Genomic DNA, 21,327 nt, shown 5'->3' with positions numbered 1-21,327 from the left:
GTCAAAAGTTGGGAGTGTAGATAGTTGGTACCAAAATAATGTGTCTGCTCTGAATCAAGGATGGTAATTCCAATAACTGTATCCAATAGCCATGTTCTAATCCAAAACATGTTGTTTATCTAGCAACAATGTACATGAATTTTACCTTAAGACAGCCTCAAAATGTTCAATTTTATGGAAATAGGACCCCAAATCTGTTAGACTACCAGGGTGTCTCCTGTCCTTCGAATCTGGGCTCTGGCTGGGGCATTCTAAATATTTATTCAGTACATAGCGTCAGTACGAGCACTGTTGCAAAACAATCTATTGCCATGAATATCCTATGTCCACCTTCAGGTGACCAAAACATTTTATTCAATATTGAAAGCAACATTATGACCATTATACACCTTATTGATATAATTAATAATCGTAACTTTCATTATCATGTGCTTCCAGGATCACCTAAAGCAGTCGACGCCAGCCTGATGAGCAACAAACAACAATAAATGGATGACCACACTTACAACGTCCAGCCACAATATTAGATAAACCCATAAAGTCCGTCTTTGTGATTCGCACAGCAGGCAAGTTACAGTTCACAGGCTAAACAATAACAACAGGAGTTATAAGAAATGCTGCAGTTTTGTAATCAATAACATCTTTGGATGAGCATTTTTTCAGCTAAATCCCACAAGCACCACAAGCAATAATTTCATTCAACAGTGAAAGATATGACATTAAAATGGTGTTCAATGTAGGGCTGTGGCTATCAAATATTTTAGGATTGAACTACCCTACAGACAAAATCTATTGAATAATAAAGTATTTGGACAAATTAAATTTTTTAACTTGGTAAAGAGTGATTATGAATACAAACCAAAAAATACATAGGCACTCTGTCCAACTGCTAACATGTCACACAACCAAGAATTGAAGTTCCCGTTCTGGACTGAAGTGTAAAAAATGCTTTGGCCGTTGTGTTCAAGTCATGTAGTCTTACCTTGATCCGGCAGCTGGCAAACATTGGGAGGTACGGTCATGTTGAGCATGTCATTGACAGCCGTGTCAACGTAGTGGCCTCGCTGGACATCGTGTTCGCTGTCGGTCTGGTCGCTCTCCTCGTGGCCGCTGTCCTTCAGACTGTTCCCCTCCAGGTCCTTGAATGTCGACGTACTGCACAAGAGAGGGGCAGGAAAGATGTTGATTAACTGTCACATCACCTTCACTCACATGTTAGCTTAGGATGGGTCCATCGTTTTCTCTCTCGGGGCATTTTTTTTCTCATGACCTTCCCCTCCCTTTATTTACGAGGCCATTTTCTATGTATTCTGGACATAAAAAGCCATTTGCTTCAGAATAAATCTTGGAGAAATACTCAACTTGAAATAATCCTGCTATAGAGAGCATGTATGAATCTCCCGGGTGGGGCGGGGGGGGGGGGGGGGGGGGGGGGCACATATTTTGAACGGACACACTGCCTTCAAGGGTATCTTGGACAAATAGGGAGGCACTAGCTGACTTCAATCAGACAAATACTGCAATTCTTCGAAGGAAGATGGATGTCGGAAAAGCCGGAGGCATGCAAACGCAGCATCTGCCTTGCGCTGGGGGCTCAGAGTCAATAAAGTAGTATGGGTGTGGGGGTGGGGAGAACAATCAACAGCTGCACAGTAACAGTGTGATTTCCCCTCGTTTGAGTGCCATCCCACTGGAACAAATTCCCATTTATACACAACACTAAAGAGCAGGGGAATAAATCAACATGTGTTCTTGGAGCAAGTAGAGGGAGGGAGTGTGTGAGGTAGCAATGAAGGACATTCCAAGGTAGCAGCATTCTCAATCGCTGGCTCAACAGCCCCCATTGTGAGGCCGCAGAGGCGGCTAATGCTGACCCTCTGATGTTATCACTGTAATTGCACCTGTCCCGGACCAGGGGAGCTCACTGGGCTCCTGAGGGGCTTGCTTTGTGGGAATCTGCACTTCAATGGTCTTTGTTTACATAAATGCAGGAAATCTTTGGAGGGGAAATTGTCATAATGGGACTTGAGGGAGGGAAGGGGGGTGGGAAGCTGGAGGGAAACAAAAGAAAGCCTACATTGTTGCAAGGCTGTAGGTAACAAAAGGACAATTGAGGAATCAAAAAGAGCCCCCTTGCAAAAATATTCCACAGCCGGATGGAATTATTTTGACCCCCATGCCAACTTCTTCACGCTGCATTCACAAATAGAAATGCGATTTTGGGGCAGCGCATTGGACTTGTGGTGAGCACATGGACCTTACATTGAAAGACGTAGGAGACTGCATGTTCTCCGTGTCCTTGTGTGAGTTATCTCCAGGTACTCTGTTTTTCTCCCACATTCATCCATTTTGCTTGGGTATTAATGTAATTGGTTGTTTGTCTGTAAGTGCCCTTTGATTGACTCGCAACCAGTCCAGAGTGTGCCCAATCTCTTCAGCTCACCAGTGTAGCATCAGGAAGTACCTACTTGATGTATTGTGACACCTCCGAACCGCAGTATTTTAATGTAAATATGCCAAAACATTTTAAAATGATTACAAAGTTAGCACTCATGTCATTAAAACATTATTGACTGAAGTCATTGAGGTCATTTAATATATTCTACTCTTATATCTAGTTAATTAGATACAATACATACATATAAGGCACTTTTTTTACATTGTTTGAAACATTTTTCTCAATCCTATGTTTGAAAGCAACAGTATGTGGTTTTTTTTTTTTTTTTAACATCTCAATTTTCATGCTGGTCATCCACTAACTTCAAATAAGGTGACCAGAATGTCTGATCTATGGGTCGAGGGGGTCTTTAATTTCCCAGATTTAGCTTTAATAAAGTTTGTAATGAGTAGAATAAAATCTCTTTCATTGCCATATCTGCATCTCCTACTCTGGACCAGATTTAATATGGTCGAGCTGCGTGGACACTTCTCATGTTGCGTTCACGCTAGCTAGCATAAGTGCTACCTTGCTAAATCTCTGCATGATGATGGTGAGTTCAAGAAATTGATTGATCTACGGCTTTTATTTACAAGTGTTCTTGACAAATAACTGGGGTAGCTGATAAGGAGTCATATCTGGAAAAAAATGATTTGTAATAAGGAGAAGAGAAAATGTTTCATTGCTATGGCAAGCATGGATCTCCTTTTCTGGTGGACCTCCTTGGACACCACACTACTGCCAATACTTGCTTCTAAAATAGATTTCTCTGTAATGATGTTAAGACCCTGATGATATGGTTCATATTAACACACGTAAAATTCACTTCACCGCTTCAGAGGGAGCACACGAGTGAAAGTATTACTTACGGTCCTTAAAATTTTGCTTAGATATTTCATGGTTGATGATACAAGACAAAAGTGAAGTCTAAAAGGGGTAATAGAAATCTCCTCCATTGCTGAGGCGACCACAGATCTTCTACTCTGGAAGGTCTTAAACCCATTGGACCTTCCTGGACTTTGTTATTGAGTGCAACCAAGGATACTAGCTTTGTGAAGAAAAACGTTAAAGATGACTTTCACAATTTTGTTTCAAGACAATTAATTGGAGACTCTAAATTGCCCTTAGCTGTGATTCTGAGTGTGTATGGTTGTTTGTATCTATGCGCCCTGGGATTGGCTGGCAGCCAGTTCAGGGGGTAGGCCGCCCCCTGCCCAAAGATAGCTGGAATAGGCTCCAGCAATCCCGTGACCCTTGTGAGGATAAGCAGCTCAGATCATGGATGGATGTTTCAAGACACTGATGTTATGACTTGTAATGTTATCCACCAAAGTGAATCGCCATTCATAACACCAGACCCACCATTCACATCACAGTTGATTAATATCGGGCAAATATGAATTCCATAAAGGAGAATAATTCATCTTTAATTGTCATAGTGAACCTGAAGCGCCTACTTGGTGGACTTGCCTGGACACCTCTCATGTTGTGTTAGGACTTGCATCAGTGCTTGCTGGCTAAAAAGATTCTTTTTATGCATTATATTCATTGTCTTGTACTAAAGTTGCTAAATGTAGCCTGAGTAAAAAAAAGCTACTTTCTGATGCTTAAAACTGATTTGCATCATGTCTTGATTAAGAATAGAATTACAGATGATTCCTTTTAGATACAAGGATTCAGTCATGTCTATGCATCTTTTTTCGTCAGCCTAATGAACGGCCTTGAGGCTTTCCCACTTTATTTTTTATTTGGCATATTTTCTTCCAATCATGATTATCTCAACTCCAAAACAAATTCATACAAACTGCTGCAAGGATTCCTGTGCTCTCATTAAATAAAACAATTACAGATAACAATGGTAACAAGGTGCTTGGAACAAAAATAACAATGAACATACCTTTTAATGAGGTGGGCTCTGCTGTTCACGTAACTGGAGTCAATTGAATAATTTTCCGTCTGTAACAGAGAGCGGGATGAGGGAGCGGGGGGTGAGTGAGTAGGGGATATGGGTGGGCAGGGAACAAGAGAGAGATGCATACTTTTAATAGGAGAAGAAACTGTAATGATATGAGCAGGAATTGGTTTTCAGGAGGAATGTTATTTTGCACATCGGAGAGTGTCCTCGGCTTTGAAACAGTTGAAACCTGTTCTTTTAAAGCTCACGCGCACACACACGCACACATTGAGGCTGACTGGGAGCTGAGTGAACAGACGCTTCTTCAAACCCCTGTCCTAATCCCCCCCCCCCTTCCTTTGCTAGCCAGCACACATTCTTTACAATGGAATCATCATCAAGACGGCCATTCTTTCATGCAAGAGGTGGAAGAAAAAAAGTACCCCCCCCCGCCAAAAAAAAATAATTGTTTCCCCCTCCTGCACTCATGTGAACGTTTCACTTCTAACACATTTGAGAAGATTACACATTAATGTGGAGAAAATGAAATAAATAACAGTGAGAGAAGGAGATGAAATTAAAAGCGTACCGGGGGGAATCTTAACACCGCAATCAGAGATGAAAAGAGTTTTTCAGAATATGCATGCGATAGATCTCTGACCCACATTACAGCATAAAGTTCAAAGGCATCCCGCATTCATATTTCGCCCAGCGTTTATATTTGGTGAGGATTCATGACCCCCACAACCGCAACTCCCTCCGTCCAACAACTCCCACTAAAAACTGGAGGCTTCTCAAAAAAATGATGGCTGCCCAGGTTAAAAGCCAGCATGTGACCCTTTCTGCAATGTGTGATCAGATGCATTTTTTTTCATCCACAGAATAAAAGCAGAGGCTTCAATACAAATATCAGAGTGGAGATGGAAGTCGGAGATAAGTTACTGTGGGTCGAGCCCCTGACGTCCACGTGAAGGCAGCTGTGCAGATATTGAAGCTAAGTTGAAAGAATAACAAAACCAAGACAAAAAAAAAAAAAAACACCCCGATGATGATGTCAAATCAATCCAGGCATACACCCAGCCTCAAAACCTCACCTCCTTTGATCTCGATTATTTAACAGGGAAAAACTGCGATGATTGATGCAAGGACATAAACTACATTATGAATGAATGTGTTTGCTGTGAAGGTTTTCATGATAGATATTCCCTTGTTTGCTATTAGTTCTAATTAAACATTAACACACCACTATAAAAATAAGCTATTATGTAAAAGAAAAAAAAACTTTATTAATGTTTCATTGTTTTCCCTAATTTATTAGTGTTTGTTCAACTGTAACGTCGACAACAATATACAGTGGAAGAAGCAATCAGCGTGATTCACGAGACCAGCAAAACACTTCATCGTTCATCTAAGAATCTCAGATTCAGTTTGACCATTAATGATTTTATAAGGCCGAACATAAATGCTTGTAGAATTGGGCAGGCAACAAAAATTCGGGCAAAGCTATAAACAACTGTAAAAGCCACTAATAAACGTGTGAGGTCGATAATGCGTGATGTAACACGAGATGAGCAAATTTTTGTGAGACTAGATTTTTCAGTAAAACTCTCTTCAATTAGCCTTAAAGAATTAATTTGAGTTTTGTTTGCCACTTAATAATGTTTTAAGATGAAAGACAAAAGGTCGGACAATATATTCAGGCTCATGCAAGTAATATGTCATCAGATAAATTCCCAACCTTTCCCAGAAAAGTATACCAGAAAAGATGCACAAAAATATTTCAAATAATACATGGCTAAAAAAAAAAATGGGCGCAAAACCTTGGGGGATGACAACGTGTCTCACAACTCAACAGATCCTCACTAGCGCTCAGTTCAGCTGGCATCAAAGAATAAATTTTGCTTTAAAAGTTACAAGGAAATCTGCAGTGGAGCTCCCGATATCATTTTAGGAGAAAGAATGGCTGAAAAATCAAACGAAAACCAATAGTGTGTGATGTAATGTGGGGACTTCTGCAAATCCCTCAAGAGTTCAACATTCGTCACTCAAGCTCAGTCCATTCAAATTGACATTTTATTAAATGTATTTCCTGTCGTAGAAAATTGATATATGGCCAAATTATTTAAAGTCTCATGGCAACACATTGCAATTTACAAGCAATTGTGCCAGTTACAGCTGCATGCATATACAAAGCATGACTAACATGAGAAAATATATTTTACAAGTCTTCATCCCATTCAAATCACTCACTAAAAAATCGAATGGAAGAAAGTCTATTACACAGATGATTATCATCACTTTGGCAGGCAGAAAACATCCTCCTTGTTGTGACAAAGCAACATGTTTAATGAAAGGATTACCAGGAAATGAAAAATGTGCCCTTCTTCTCGATACAAGAAGGAGTGACCTTGATGAGTCACTCACAGCGTTGAAGGCTAAGCACAGAAACATCTCCTCCTACGTTGGTGACCGACCTCAAATTGGAGGGCGTATCGATACTTCTTGCTGCGAGGGGTCAGGTTGCAGCCAAGGAAGAGGAGGAGGCTGCAAACGGCTCCTTAATCAGGTTGGACAATGTGTTGTTGTGATCCAAGCGGCCCCAGTTTGGCGGACAGAGCCACTCTATTCCCATAATTATTGTTCTGTTTCATCTGGAGGACTGCAGGGAGGAATGTGACTGATCGCTGTGTCATGATGAGGAGGAAAGGGAGTCGAGGGAGCAGCTTGATGATGGGAGGAAACAGGCGAGACCTGACCTGCAGGACACAGAAGCGTCACCCCCTGCTCTTCCCTGGTTTTGTTTTGTTTTTAGCCTTTGCATCATTCTGTTCAATAAAAAGAGGGTCCCCGGGACAATGGACTCGCCCTTTTGCCGTCAGTAGAAAAAGCAATCTCCTCAAAGATTTGATTTGCCTTCCTTGCAGCATTGGACGCACAGTTGGAAAAAGAGTATAAAGTCTTTGTGATAGTCGCACGGGCGGTGATTGTGCTGACGTCACTGCGGCTGTCCCACGCGCAGTTTACCTTTCTAGTCGACCGCAACCCAGATGCGTTATTTTGAAAATGTGTTGCAGCTTTCCTCCAAGTCGAGGGTGTCCTATTGGCTCGAACACCATGGGGTGGAGTATCCTCTGCATTTTATGGCCCATTCCGGTAGTCATTTTTACTTTCCGAAACAAGGAAAAAATCAACAACAACGGCGCGTACTAAAACGAACGGACCTAGAGGGCCAGATGAAGCTAACTATGAATTTCCTGTTCCGTTTATGGTCACTAGAGTTGGGGCGTGCTGGATCCTATCCCAGCTATCTTTGAGGGTGAGGCAGGGTACAAATGCAACTGGCCAGACAAATGCAGAGCACATATAAGCAAACAACCGTTGGCGCTCACATTCACATCTATGGGAATTTTAGAGTTTTCAATAAACCTACCATGCATTTTTGAGGGGAGGGGACCAAACCGGCGTACCCAGAGAAAACCCACGCAGGCGCGGTGACAACTTGCAAACCCTATACAGACGGAGCAGGGATTTGAAACCCAGTCCTCAGAACTCTGAGGCTGATGTGCCAACCAGTAAAATGGTTCAAAAAGGCAGCAGCGTTGGTATGTAAGCAACCTACGTCAAGCCAGCATGTGACTGAAACGGACCAATCATAAGGGATGATCTCCGTACCGTTCTGTGAGACGACAATTGCGTGTGAAGTGTTGCATGTAACGCCTTCAGGGTGGAACAGGTTGGGTTGGGCCATGGTTTGCAGAGGTGAGGGTGCCAGTTCTTACAGCAGTAAAACATCCCACAAGCTCAGCAGATATTGTAAAAAGATAACAAGGAGAAAAAAGAAAAGAAAGAATGCCACAGATGCCTCAGACTATGAATTACCCGGGGGGTGGCGGCAAACTGCAATCTTTAAATTGAAGGAAGTCCAGGCAGATGGAGCAATAGGCACTAATAAGACGCTTACAAAAGTGAAGCGTAAAAGGAGTCACCGCCAATCTGTTGAATTTACGGGTAAAGACTTTTCTGTCATGTTCCCTTTTGTCCGACCACGACAATTTACAGTTTAAAAATAAAGCGGCGAAAACAGGTAATGCTATGATGCTGATAAACAATCATTTGGCTGATGGCATTGCTGCGTGAATGGAATGCTAAAATTTAAGTGAGTCTCATCCTTACCTCTGCTAAAATATCACTAGAATTAGGGTTACCTATTGGAAATCAGTTGTTTCTAAATTGGGCTTGTAATGCATTATTAAACATTAATGAGGCATTAATACATAATAAGCAAGTGTAATGCATGGCTCACTATTTGGCAGGTGTAAATTTGAAACAATATTATGCTTGACAACAATGACTAGTGCCTTTCAAAAACACAAAACTACCCAATATTATATATTATAGTTTTCCCATTTCAGGGTGAAAACAATTTCCTTGCAAAAGTAAGAGTTATTTGAAAAGTGTGAATCATCAGTTAAAAAAAAAAAAAAGTCCGACATCGATGCAAATTGCCTTAAACACCAGGTTTGTGTACTATTCTGGACTCTAAACGGAAATTAGGTTTTATCTAAGGTTCATGCATCTTTTTGTCTTTTTAATTAATATGCACATTGCACAGAAGATTGAATAAACATTTGTGGTGGAAGTCACGATTAATAACAAAAACAATAAATGCAAATATATGTTTGTTAAAAATTACAAAAGGAATCAACGTATGCTGATGACAATAAATGATCTTACATCATTTTACTATAACCAATCAGCGACCTAGTATAACAATATTCCACACTTCCCCATTATAGGATGAAGATAAATGTGTAGATGATTTGGCAAGTGTAAATCCTGTGAGTGTGAAAATCCAAAATAATAAATTATTTGGCAAGGAGGAGGTGCCGTACTCCAAATATTGAGATCTAATTCTTATTTCTCAGTGTATTAGGTCTAATGTCATAACCTGTGTTGGAACAATTTATAAACCTTTAATGTGTTGCATCTCTTATCCAGGGTGAGATCCTGAAGCTTGTGTGTTTTCAAAAGTAGAAAATCAGTGACAGACGCGGGTGTTTTATGTCTGTCAAAGCTGCTCCAATTTAGTCATCAGTTCGGAAACGAAAACGTCTGCGCTAAAAGGTGCACTTACAAAAAAAAAAAAAAGACAAACCAGACTGATTGAATTAAAACACTTTGAAATGTAGCTGTTGTGAGGGCAGACTGGTGTTTGTTCAACTGTAACGTCAACAACAACATAAATTATTCCTCAAGAACACAGCGGGCATTATTTTTCTTTTATCCTTTTACCACAAATAGAATGGAAGAAAATGATCAATAAAATACTTTTTTTTTTTTTAATAATAATAATACTAATTAGTAACTCATGGTCCCCTTTTTAGACTCATTAGGGCATATTCTATCTAATAAAACTGATGTGGGATCTGTTTTGGGTTCCGAGTCTGCTTCTGTGAGGATCTAGATGACTACGTCTGCGTCCCCCGGCGACGGGAAGCTTAACGTTGCGTCTTAATGCACATTTTTGCAGACACAGACGCTTCCCATTGTTGGGCTTTTCTTGCACAGAAATCATCCGACTTGGCGGAAATGTGATTTTAAAGAGGCGACCGGCTCACCTGTGGGTCTGCCCCCCACCGAGCCGCCGAGGCCCATTGCGGTGACATGTAAGACAAAGACCCCCCCAACTCAGTGAAAGGGTTTATAGTCTGTTTACCCCATACCGCTGAGCTACCATAACCCCTTTCAACCCCTGCCCCCTCTGCCCCGGACGCTGGCAACTATTCCACTTTCTTCCCGATAACAGAATTTCCCATAGATCCTCCGCCATCTGCTGGATTATAGATTCCCCTCTTCCTTGACAAGGCTAGGGGGCCCCTCAGGGAGGATCAGTGGTGAAAAAGCATGCAAGAGAGCTTTAGGCCACAGCCGTGGTTGTGGATGAGATTACATTTTCTATTTCTGCTTGCTCCAGGGAGTCAGCCCTGATGAATACAGAGCGTTATTACCATTTAATATCAACGGGCTTCCCCGCACGCTCAAATTATATTCAATCAATTTTGACAGAAAGGTACACGTGACAAACAACCTACCATGTTCTCCACATCATTTCACTCCATCACCCATCAATTTCCTCCAAACCCTACCCTGCAGCCCTGTCTGGGAAACACTGAATAATTGTGGCTCAGGAAATGTGTCAGAAATCATCCCTTTTTCTTTGGCTTGCATAACAATTGAAAACAAGAAACAAAAACAAACCAATTGCCAACAGTCTGCGTTGATAGTGCCGTACATGTCGAGTGTTGTCCCAGCAAACCAAATAATGGTCCCTCTCAAACACAATGACACTCACGGGTAAACACAATACCACTTCCCGCTTACGTTTCCGTCTCTGTCGTTTAGCATTTCCGCGTGAAGGTGAACAAATACTTCCCACTGTTGTCTAAAAAGACAATCAGTTGGAAACCCCCCCCCCAAAAAAAAAAAAAAATGCTGAAGGAGTCAGCCTTCATTTATCTCGATTCAAAGAGGTGACATTTATTCACTTATGTCTTTCGGCCTGAACTTTGCTGTGTCTGTAGTACACAGTTATCTGTTACAGCTTCACGTATTCTGATAATTACTGTAAATGCGTGGTAACATCAGTGCCAGGTAAAGTGACAATTGCTTTCAACAAATGTGGCTTTTAGGTGTCAAACTACACATATTGGTCAACCGCCTTTGTTACGCCTGAGCGATCACATGAGAATCTACGGTATACCTGATACACATGAAACAGCAAGCCAAGGAAGAGATGCGTTAGATGGGCAGCATGAAAGGGGCCGCTGGCGTCCTGGATCAACTACGACTGTTCAGAAATCCTTTTTCCTTTTGAGTTTTGTGACACGGAGTATGTGAAGCTCAACCTCCCAAATCCAACATCATGTTCAGGTTGTTCAGAGATGGAGGCTTTGCCTCTGCTGTTTAAAGTCAAATGATACACTCACCACTGATCAAACTTCAATTCCACACAATCGACACATCATAATCACTTAATCGTTTAATCACTTGCTACTTCTATCTTCACTGACTACAACAAGAAAGTGCAGATGATGCCTTTTTTTTTTAAACTGTCAGACACAGACAATAGTCCAGACTTGTCTCCATGTCACTCAGGCCTAGAGGCTCCACAGACGTCCAGTTGGAAAAGATGTGATTAATTATACATACATTGATAGAAACTGCATTCATTATTCATGTGTTTTAGAGCCATTTCCCCCCTTTCAGCATGATGAAAAGATCTTAAATAATAGGCCCCCTCTGCAGACATCTGCATTCCAGCGTAGTCGACCGACGCTTAAGCAGCTTAAGTCTGTTGTGTTTCTGGTCCAGGAGGGGGGTCGCCGCTCACCTCTGACATTTTTTTTTACCCCCAAACTTTGGTGGCCATGTGACTTCCTGCAGTGGCTGTTTTGTGTTGCCTTTGTCCCGAGTGACAAGGCTGGTCGGCGTCAGTTGAATAGCGATCTCGGTACTGCATGACAAAACAACCCAAGTCGCATAAGGGTTTCATTGAACACCTGTTCAGCATTCATGACCGCACGTGCCCGCAGACTTCCATCTCCGAGTAAGGAAGAAGAGTATAAGATAAGGTTCTACGGTTTTACATAATAATGAGGCTGGAAGGTTGTCGGGGAAAAATGTATCTGCACAGTTTCTTATAACAAATCAGCTTAAAGGGACTCCAAGCAGATATCCGTGTTTTGTTTCTAAATGCATTCAATATGTTTGAAGTAAGTGCTGAAAGCATATGCGAAGATATCAAAATACAGTGCTGGATTGTTGAGAAATAGTTTAAGCAACTTTTGAATCTTCCTGATTTTGCAAGCTGGGTTAAAACAAACCTCTACATGGTGTCGACTTTCTAGTGCAAGTTCCCTCCGCCACTACAAAAAGAAAAATGTCATTTCGTTTAGCTGTTCAGCTGAGTGTTAGCTGTGCTTAGCTTTCATAACAAGCCCCATTTACGACTCAAGCATGCAGTTTGCAAACTAATCATGGCTACACCCTGAAAATGCGTCTCCTCTGGATGCCTCCATTTACAGAACAGCTCACTGAAGTTTTTTTTAGGTCCCACAAACACAAAAAATGAGGGGAAAAAATGCAGTGGATTGACTTTTTAAAGACGCATGTGGATGGTACGATGAAGATCAACTCGACTCTGCCATCCACATTTTAAGATGGATAAATTTGTCAATTTTCACCAGAGACAACATGGTTTTGTGGGTACCTCAATAGTTGCAGACTGAGCTTTTGAAGTCGCACACAGTGCCGAGCTGAACATCAACGCGACTCTGTAATGTGCTACTTACGATGGATAGTTTTGTAGACTTACACCAGCAACAACATGTTTTCATGGGTAACTTGATATTAGTGAACGGGACAGTGACTTTCTAACTACCTTGGCTTCCTTTTACCATCCCGACTTGTGACATTGCTTATTTTTATGATTAGTCCACATTTACAATTCAATTATAAAGTTGAGCCTCCTACCATGATTTTACATCACATAAACAATGACCCCCTCAGTATATTTGAGTCCTTTTGGCGCATCCATTCGACACATCTTCAGTCTCTGAGAGCTGAGAGGTGGACATTAATTTTCAAGTTTGAAAACCTGATTTTTTTTTTTTTTTACACTTAGCAATTTTGTTGTTGTCATTCAAATTTTGGAAGCTTGTTAACATTACTCTTGTCTGTGGTATGTCGGATTTACATGCCATCTTTTTGGGCCTGCTTAGTGCCACTCTAAGAAATCCCTCTTGAGGGCAAGTCTTTGGGGATATGATTTCATTTGAATCGCAGACCCAAACATTTTTAGTCAGTTCATCCCCACCCAAAAAATTGTCAAGTGTTGTGAAGGAGCAAGGTTTGGATTAAGGAAAAAATTAACTTTGAAGGATTTTTCCTTCTGACGCTTTAGGAACAAACACTAAACACTAAATAATTAGAAGTCTCTTATTTGTTTTTTTTTTTCGGGGGGTGGGCGAACTGTGGGATTGCACCATCTCCTCTTGGTTGTGCCCTACATTAGCCAGTGTTGTTGGAAGAAGCGAGGCACACTAATTTAGAGCACGAGATATTCCTAAAGGATTCCATCGTCACCCTTGGGCCAGGCCTTACAGAAACACATTCAGCAACAGGGTTACGTAAACACTGGCGACTGAGAAAACAGCATAACTTTTAGTTACGTTTGAAGCTGGAGGAGAGAAATTAGCCAAAAGAGTTGTGATTAAACTTAGCCCTTACAACAGGATGGAGCATTTCTTTGTAAATGTCCTCTTTATACATTTGGCTGGATTTTCAAGCGCTATTATCAATGAATTTATAATTTTATTTTTACATTTATGGAACACGTGAGATAAAACCTACACGCAACTAATGAAAGGTCACCACCTGTTGGCCCCGAGAACCCCCGCGAGGTGCCGTGTCACTGGCTGAATGTTTCTGCCCTGAGTGGGGGGATTTTGTACAACCCACTCATCCACTCATTACATGACAGACTCTACTGATTATTCACATGAATACTCTATGTATATACTGTATTTAAATATTGTAATTTGGTCTAATTTGGCTCAGTTGTTTTTTGTGGGTTTACTTAAGCATGAAATTTTTTTGCTAAGTGAAACTGGTTTCGGATGCTGAATTTAAAATATCTATAAATTATGATTCAGTTTTTGAGGGTGCCAGCTTTGAGCCTTTACCAATATGAATACACATTTTACGTATGCGAAAACCATTAACCTGTATGTGGTTTAAGAATGATATAACAGAAGAAAACAAACCATTGTCAAAAGGGCCTCAAAGTTAACAAATAATAGAATGTTGTGCTGCAGGATTATGGCCACGATCATGATTATTCTGATCTATATTGTCATCACGATTATTCCTTATGTTCAGGAGAAAACTTTATTTTTATTGGACTACTTTTCAACAAACATTATGCAACAGTTTTCAGTGCAAAATGAATATTTAAATGAGAATAAATGATAGATCATGATAAAAAATTAATGTAGCCCCAATTTGAAACAAGTCAAATCGCGAACTGCCACTTATTTGAAGCAAATACAGTTAATGCATAAAACTCAATAACATTAGGCTGTATGCACCAAATTTTCCTTTCGAAAATCTTTTAATTTTAATTTTAATTGTCACGGATGGTACATCTCCATTGTTCTGCTTCACCATTGGTCAGTCTTGCACGGTCGCAAGCTCCAAAGTACTCGACAGTTGTGATTTCCCTCTATTTAGGTCTGCATTTTATATATACAGTGAAGAAAAGAAGTATTTGAAGACCCTGCTATATTGCAAGTTCTCCTACTTAGAAATCATGGAGGGGTCGGAAATTTTCATCGTAGGTGTATGTCCACTGTGAGAGAGATAATATAAAAAGAAAAATCCAGAAAACACAATATTTGATTTTTTAATGATTTGTGTGTTACAGCTGCAAATAAGTATTTGAACACCTGAGAAAACCAATGTTAATATTTAGTACAGTAGCCTTTTTTGGAATTACAGAGGTCAAACATTTCCTGTAGTTGTTCTCCAGGTTTGCACACACTGCTGGAGGGACTTTGCCCCACTCCTCCACACAGATCTTCGTTAGATCAGACAGGTTTCTGGGCCGTCACTGAGAAACATGGAGTTTCAGCTTCCTCCAAAGATTTCCCATTGGGTTTAGGTCTGGAGACTGGCGAGGCCACGCCAGAACCTTGATATGCTTCTTACGGAGCCACTACTTGGTTTTCCTGGCTGTGTGCTTTGGGTCATTGTCATGTTGAAAGACCCAGCCATGACCCATCTTCAATGATCTTACTGAGGGAAAGAGGTTGTTCCTCAAAATCTCACAATACATGGCCGCGGTCATCCTCTCCTTATTCCAGTGCAGTCGTCCTGTCCCATGTGCAGAAAAACACTCACAAAGCATGATGCTACCACCCCCATGCTTAAAAGTAGAGATGGTGTTCTTGGGATAGAACCATTCATTGGTCTTCCTCCAAACACGGTTAATGGAATTATGAACAAAAAGTTCAATTTTGGTCTCACCTGACCACAAAATTTCCTCCCATGACTCATCTATATTCATCTAAATGGTCATTGGCAAACTCAAGACGGGTCTTGACATGTGCTAGTTTAACCAGGGGAACCTTCCATGGCTTGCATGATTTCAAACCATGACATTTTAGTGTATTACCAACAGTCTCCTTGGAAACGGTGGTCCCAGCTCTTTTCAGGTCTTTGACAAAGTCCTGTCGTGTAGACCTGGGCTGATTCCTCACCTTTCTAAGGATTACTGAAACCCCACGAGGTGATATCTTGCACGGGGCTCCCCTCCAATTGAGATTGACCGTCATGTTTAGCTTCTTTCATTTTATCATGATTGCTCCAACAGTTGACCTTTTTTCACCAAGCTGCTTGGCAATTTCTCCGTAGCCCTTTCCAGCCGTGTGGAGTTGTACAATGTTTTTCTCTGGTGTCTGTGGACAGCTCTTTTGTCTTGGCCATGTTACAAGTTTGAGCCTTACTGATGATTTGGGGTGGACAGGTGTTTTTATGCAGCCAACGACCTCACACAGGGGCATCTGATTCAGGATAATACATGGAGTGGGGGTGGAATTTTAAAGGTGGACTAACAGGTCTTTGAGGGTGAGAATTCTATCTGATTCTGGTTTTTCTATTCATATTATCTCTCTCACAGTAGACATGCATCTACGATGAAAATTTCAGACCCCTCCATGATTTCTAAGTGGGAGACCTTGCAATATAGCAGGGTGTTCAAATAATTAGGTTCGATTCCATTTTAAGATTTGATTCTGAAGTTGCCGGCCCTTAATAAGGCCTTGCCTATACATATTAAAAAAAAAAAAGCCTTCACGTTCACCTCCCGCGACCCTTGTGAGGATAAGTGGCACAGAAAATGTATGTATGTAGTTTCGCCCCCTGGTGGCTGGCTGAGTGAGTTACAGGGACTGCTTCAAATAAAGCACTTTACATATGCAGCATTGGCCGCATATTAAATGTAATACTAAAAAAACTGCAGACGGTCAGGGTCATTTAAACTTGGCAACCAAAACGGCGATGATGAGCCCTAATACAAATTTTATTTCGATGACATCTGGTTCCCATTAACACATCCTATCTGTCAGTTTCCGGAGCAGATGCATTAGCAGATATCCGATTCAATCTGATTTTATCCACATTTGGAAGAAGACTACTTACATGCCACACATTCCCCCAATTGTGCTACTTGGAGCAAAAAAAAAAAAAAAAAAAAGATCAAACCATGTAGAGTCAGGCAGCTGCTTCATCTTTCCCTGAATCACACACACACACATACATTTCCCCGCCCCTGCACTGTGACAAGGCATCTTTCCAGACATTTCAGTCCATTGCAGCAGCTCATTACAAAGCGCAAACTCTCGACAAGCGGATGCACTTGCTCAGAGATGCATTGAGTTGCTCTGTTTATTGACATGCCTTAATCTGACACTGGGAAAAGGGAATTAGTCACCGCCTCTAGACATACTCCACCATCACGAGCCACTCTGGCAAACAGGACGGCGGCGCACAGTATACAAGTGGAACTTCATCAGCGTTCAGTAATCCCACCACCCCGGGCCAGTCTCGCAAACAAATTGTGTTTACACTCTGGAACTGCTTTGGGTGAAGAGGTGACGCAACCTTTTAAAGGGAACGCAACACAGGTGCTTCTCCTACAATATCTGTGCGCGCCGGCATCTTAAACCAACTCGTGTCTGCTCAAATCAAAGATCAAAAACTGATGATCTAGATCTAAATCAGGGGTTCTCAAACCGTTTGGGTCCAGGGAATCCTAACAATAGAGAAAAGTTTCCTAATCCCACCCAAAAACGTTATACTGCTCGCTCCTATGTATGTTCCACATATATTGAGGACTGACAAGAAAAGTTTTGCTGATTACTGCCAAAGAGTTTTTTTTTTTTTTTTTTGCCATCAAAAAGCAGCGATTTAGCGACAGGTTAAAAACATTTCCAAGCTGCAAAGATTTTGAATAGCTGGCCTTGCCTTAACAGGCCAAACATACTTGAGAAAATAAAGTGAGAGAGCCAGAAAAACAGCGCGCATTTAGAGATGTCACATTTATGTGATGGGTCAAATCACATCAGATCTTATTAATCGCCCAAAGTTAAGGTAGGAAAGAATAATGTAAAGTATAGTGTGTCTTATACTATGTTATTTTATTCTATTGTATACACGTTTGATAAATGAAACAAAATAATCACCATTTATTACAAATAATCTGGTGGAGCCCACCGTTATGGCTTTTAGACAACAGGTGTCCCGGGACCCCAGATTGAGAAACACTGCTTTAGATAAAGCCACAACAAGGCCACGCCTATCTCTGATCCAGATAAGCAGATACTGTGTAATGATTTTTATCCTGTTTGTTGGTAAATCAATGAGATCTACATCTGTCTGGTCATCTACGGCAATGGTTTTACGAGGCAGCTGTCAGAGTGACAGCAGAGTATTAACTGCTTTCACATCATCGCCGCATCTGCAAATCCAGCTTCTTAACAGGATCGGGGGCTCTCCTGTGGGAGTAACATCCAGTGCTGCGCCTCTTTTTGTAATCCATTTACAATAGAAATAATAAATAAGGCGGGGAATAAACGCTGTGCATTCCTGATGAGTCAGGATGGGGAATCAGCAAAGGGAATCTGCAGTGAAATTTGTTGACCCGGACACACTCATAAACTTACAGTGGGAATAGAAACTGGATCAGGGGCCTGCTGCATGAGAAGTAGAAGGGGCCAGATGCAGTGGGCAATAACAATGACCCGCTCACTGCTAGTGGGGGTAAGCGATTGTGTGTGTGTGTCAGGGGAATAGCTGAACTGACTTCATTTAATTGAATTTGTATTTTGTCCGACTTTGGGGGGAGGGGGGGAGAACAGCTTTTCACCGTGGGGGGATCTACGGGGGTCATGAAAAACAGCAACAGACGGTGAATCTGTGCCTCCTTACTGCTGCAGCGCACTGATGGGGAAGCCGAGGTGCTGCCATATTGCCGCATACAAACACATATCTTGTTTCCCTGTAATTATGAATCCATTATGAAGTCTAATCTAACCCGTTGAAACGCATCTTTACGCCCCAGCATCCACCTTTCCACAGGTTTGATTCCTTAAAATGAAATCTTCTTTTCTTTTTTAATCCTTTTGTTCCGCCACCATAAACAACATGTAGTAATTTTCGGTGCTTATCAAAAGCGTGGCTCTTTGCGCGTTAGTGTTTGTATGTCAGCGTGTGTGCTAAGCCGTTATCTTGCAAGAACATATCTCTGGGCTGGATGTTTATCTGGGCTGATTGGAAGAGTTCGCCTTGTCCTAGTGCCACAGTACACAACATTATCTTTTGTTTTCCATCACTCCATTTCTCAGAGGCCCCGATAGTTTGATAGTCAATGGTGGAGAAATCCCTTTGGTCGCCCCCAGGTGTCTAATGTACTTTTACTTGTAATCTGTGAATTTCATAAATCAAATGGGGGAGGAAACAATCTGTACACAATCAAATGCTTCAACTCCTTTTGTACTGCAGCAAGTGGGAGGCATAGCTGTCACTATTAGGCGGAGGAGAAACAGCTGCAGCCGGCGAGTACACAAACAACACAACACGCCTTCCTCCTGACGGCTATATAGAAAAACAGCGCAGGGCTTGGCCATCAAGTCTGCCGTGGATCAAGCTCCACGTCCTTTGCAACGTGTGCACTCAAAGTGGTACTGCAGTTTTTTATTGCAAACAAACGATTACAATTGTTGTACATCAGATAATATTTGATCTCACGTGTCCAAGAGGTAATGCTGTGGTGTAAGAGAGAAGGCGAGGCCTAATGGTTTATACAAGGTTTCGGAATTCAACAGTTGTGACTAATCATCCTGGCCCGTTTCCCTAAATGGGCTCATGTAAAATGAAACTAATACACTTTCATGCAGGGCCATTTTGGACTGAAATATTTGTCTACTAAATCATAATGCACAAAGTAAATGGACTGAGGTTCCTCCATAGGTTGGTGAAGTTACCATGTCAATGTCTCTGCATTAACTTGTCTAAAAGTATTACTATGTTTAACTGCCAAGAGATTTCCCTCAGAGCCTCAACTCTACTGGATTTCTCTTCCTCTATTTAAAAAAAAAAACTAAAGGCAAAACATTTCAAAAAGTACACTTCATCACCCTATATGATATCGGTTAAAAGTAAAGTTAGTAAATTGGTATGTCTAGGCGTAGGTTTTTAATGCTCATATTTCCCGAAAAGTAACAGGAAGGGTGATTTATTAGGTTAACTACAGTTATTAACCCAGAGCCTTACCATTTTGTTATTTTGTTTTTTTAAAAAAAAAAGTGTGGTTCCTGTTCACTTGCTGATTAAATTGTGGAAATACTGCATAACACGATACAAAGTAGGCTGGCAAAGTTAGTGGATGTATTAGGTAATTGCACATTTTATATGTTGAGTTTTCTCACAAAGTTACAGCGTTCCTCAGTTTACAAATCTACTAGTTGGCCTGGCTGCAAAGCCATTTAGCTCATTCCAGCCCAATCTTTCTGTTTCTCTATTTGCTCTTTTAAGCAAAACAGCTAATAACACCATTTGAAATCGATATTAAAAAAACACTTTTTTTTTTTTTGCTTGTGTCTTCAATGGCCCATCCTGACAGGAGAATACAAAAGAAAATGTGAGCCACAAAAATCTTATTTTGTCTTAACGCAGAGGCCAGAACTGCCTGTTCAAGACTATCAGACGCTCTCTAGTAATCATCTTTTTTTCCCTTCCTTCCCCTGGCCCCTATCAAAAGATGTTACTGTGCAAAATGTCAATGACAGAGTGAGAGAGAGAGAGAGAGAGAGAGAGAGAGAGTGGAAAAAAAGAGGCGAGAAGTAATCTCCATCTCCTTTTTGATCACAAGTGGAATAATTGGAACCCTCTTAGGCTCATTACACGAGTTGCCCGCCAGCCAAAAGATAACTCCAGCTGCCCCTCTCCATTCATGTCGAAGCTTTGAAAAATACCGATTTCGCCAGTAACAACTCTTTATGAAATGCATTCACAAGAAGTCCTATATTAAAGGGCAGTGTTTTTGTATTTGCTTGGTATAGTTATATAACTATCAATAAGTACAGCGGAACATCAGTCAAAAGGAGTGACAAGGGGAAAAAAAGACAATAGCGACGGTAAAGGTGGCCTGTTAACCACGAATCCTGTGACTGATCCGCTCTGTGGTGCTATCAAAATTATGTTTGTCATGATTATGATTCTAATTACTATTACTGTGTCACCCAGATTAACCTTAGAGGGTGGGGTGGGGGTTTAAATCACCTGCACTGATGCCAGTCCCGTCATGCCAATAAAGAACGGCGGCAATGTCCCTTCAGATAAATCCACTCTAATTAGCCGTGTGCCTTACAGGGCCTATGTTCTGCTAATAATTAGAGCTTTTGTAGCAAAGGTCATGCAAAACTATTTAGAGAGGACGCAGGCTGCATGGATAATGAGAAGAATGTGAGAGGTGGGGAGATAATGCTGTTTTTCTTCCTTGCTACCTTTTAGAACTGCTGTTAAAATTGATTTAATTGCAAGATGCGTAGCAGAAAATCAGTTTTACCAAGAATCTACATGGGATGTCTTTGTACCTTTGGAGGTGATATCGCTGCGCCCTTAACTCATTTGTTGCATACGTTAATTAGCTGCTGTCTAATGCCTGTCTTTATGCTAACTGTATAAGTCCCATTGTTAATTGTGAAAGTGGAAGGTTTGTTTTGGCAATTGCGGTGAGGTGTTTATAGACTGAGACAAAAATGCCTTAGTAAACAACCCCCTCTGGTGAGTTGCTTCTATTTCCACACCGTCCTCACCTTCCCTATGTGGTTTTGGCGACATCTTAACTCCCTGGCTGCCTCCCGAGATAAGAGCTCAG

General features: G+C 41.2%; 1 protein-coding gene across 3 annotated transcripts in view; it reads right to left on the bottom strand.

Moving 5' to 3' along the window:
- pcdh19 (protocadherin 19) overlaps positions 1–21,327 on the bottom strand; it is a 69,717-nt gene that overhangs the window by 28,149 nt on the left and 20,241 nt on the right. For all 3 annotated transcript variants that reach the window (XM_061835536.1, XM_061835538.1, XM_061835537.1), the window contains 2 exons: positions 4,335–4,393; positions 983–1,155 (listed from right to left, as the gene is read on the bottom strand). In XM_061835536.1, coding sequence (XP_061691520.1) covers positions 983–1,155; positions 4,335–4,393 — 232 coding nt within the window. The remainder of the gene's footprint in view (positions 1–982; positions 1,156–4,334; positions 4,394–21,327) is intronic.

Source organism: Syngnathoides biaculeatus, chromosome 11, assembly GCF_019802595.1.
Source record: "Syngnathoides biaculeatus isolate LvHL_M chromosome 11, ASM1980259v1, whole genome shotgun sequence".
Classification (NCBI taxonomy): Eukaryota; Metazoa; Chordata; class Actinopteri; order Syngnathiformes; family Syngnathidae; genus Syngnathoides; species Syngnathoides biaculeatus.
Note: the sequence above shows the minus strand (reverse complement) of the source record. Positions and strands in the feature narration are given on the sequence as shown.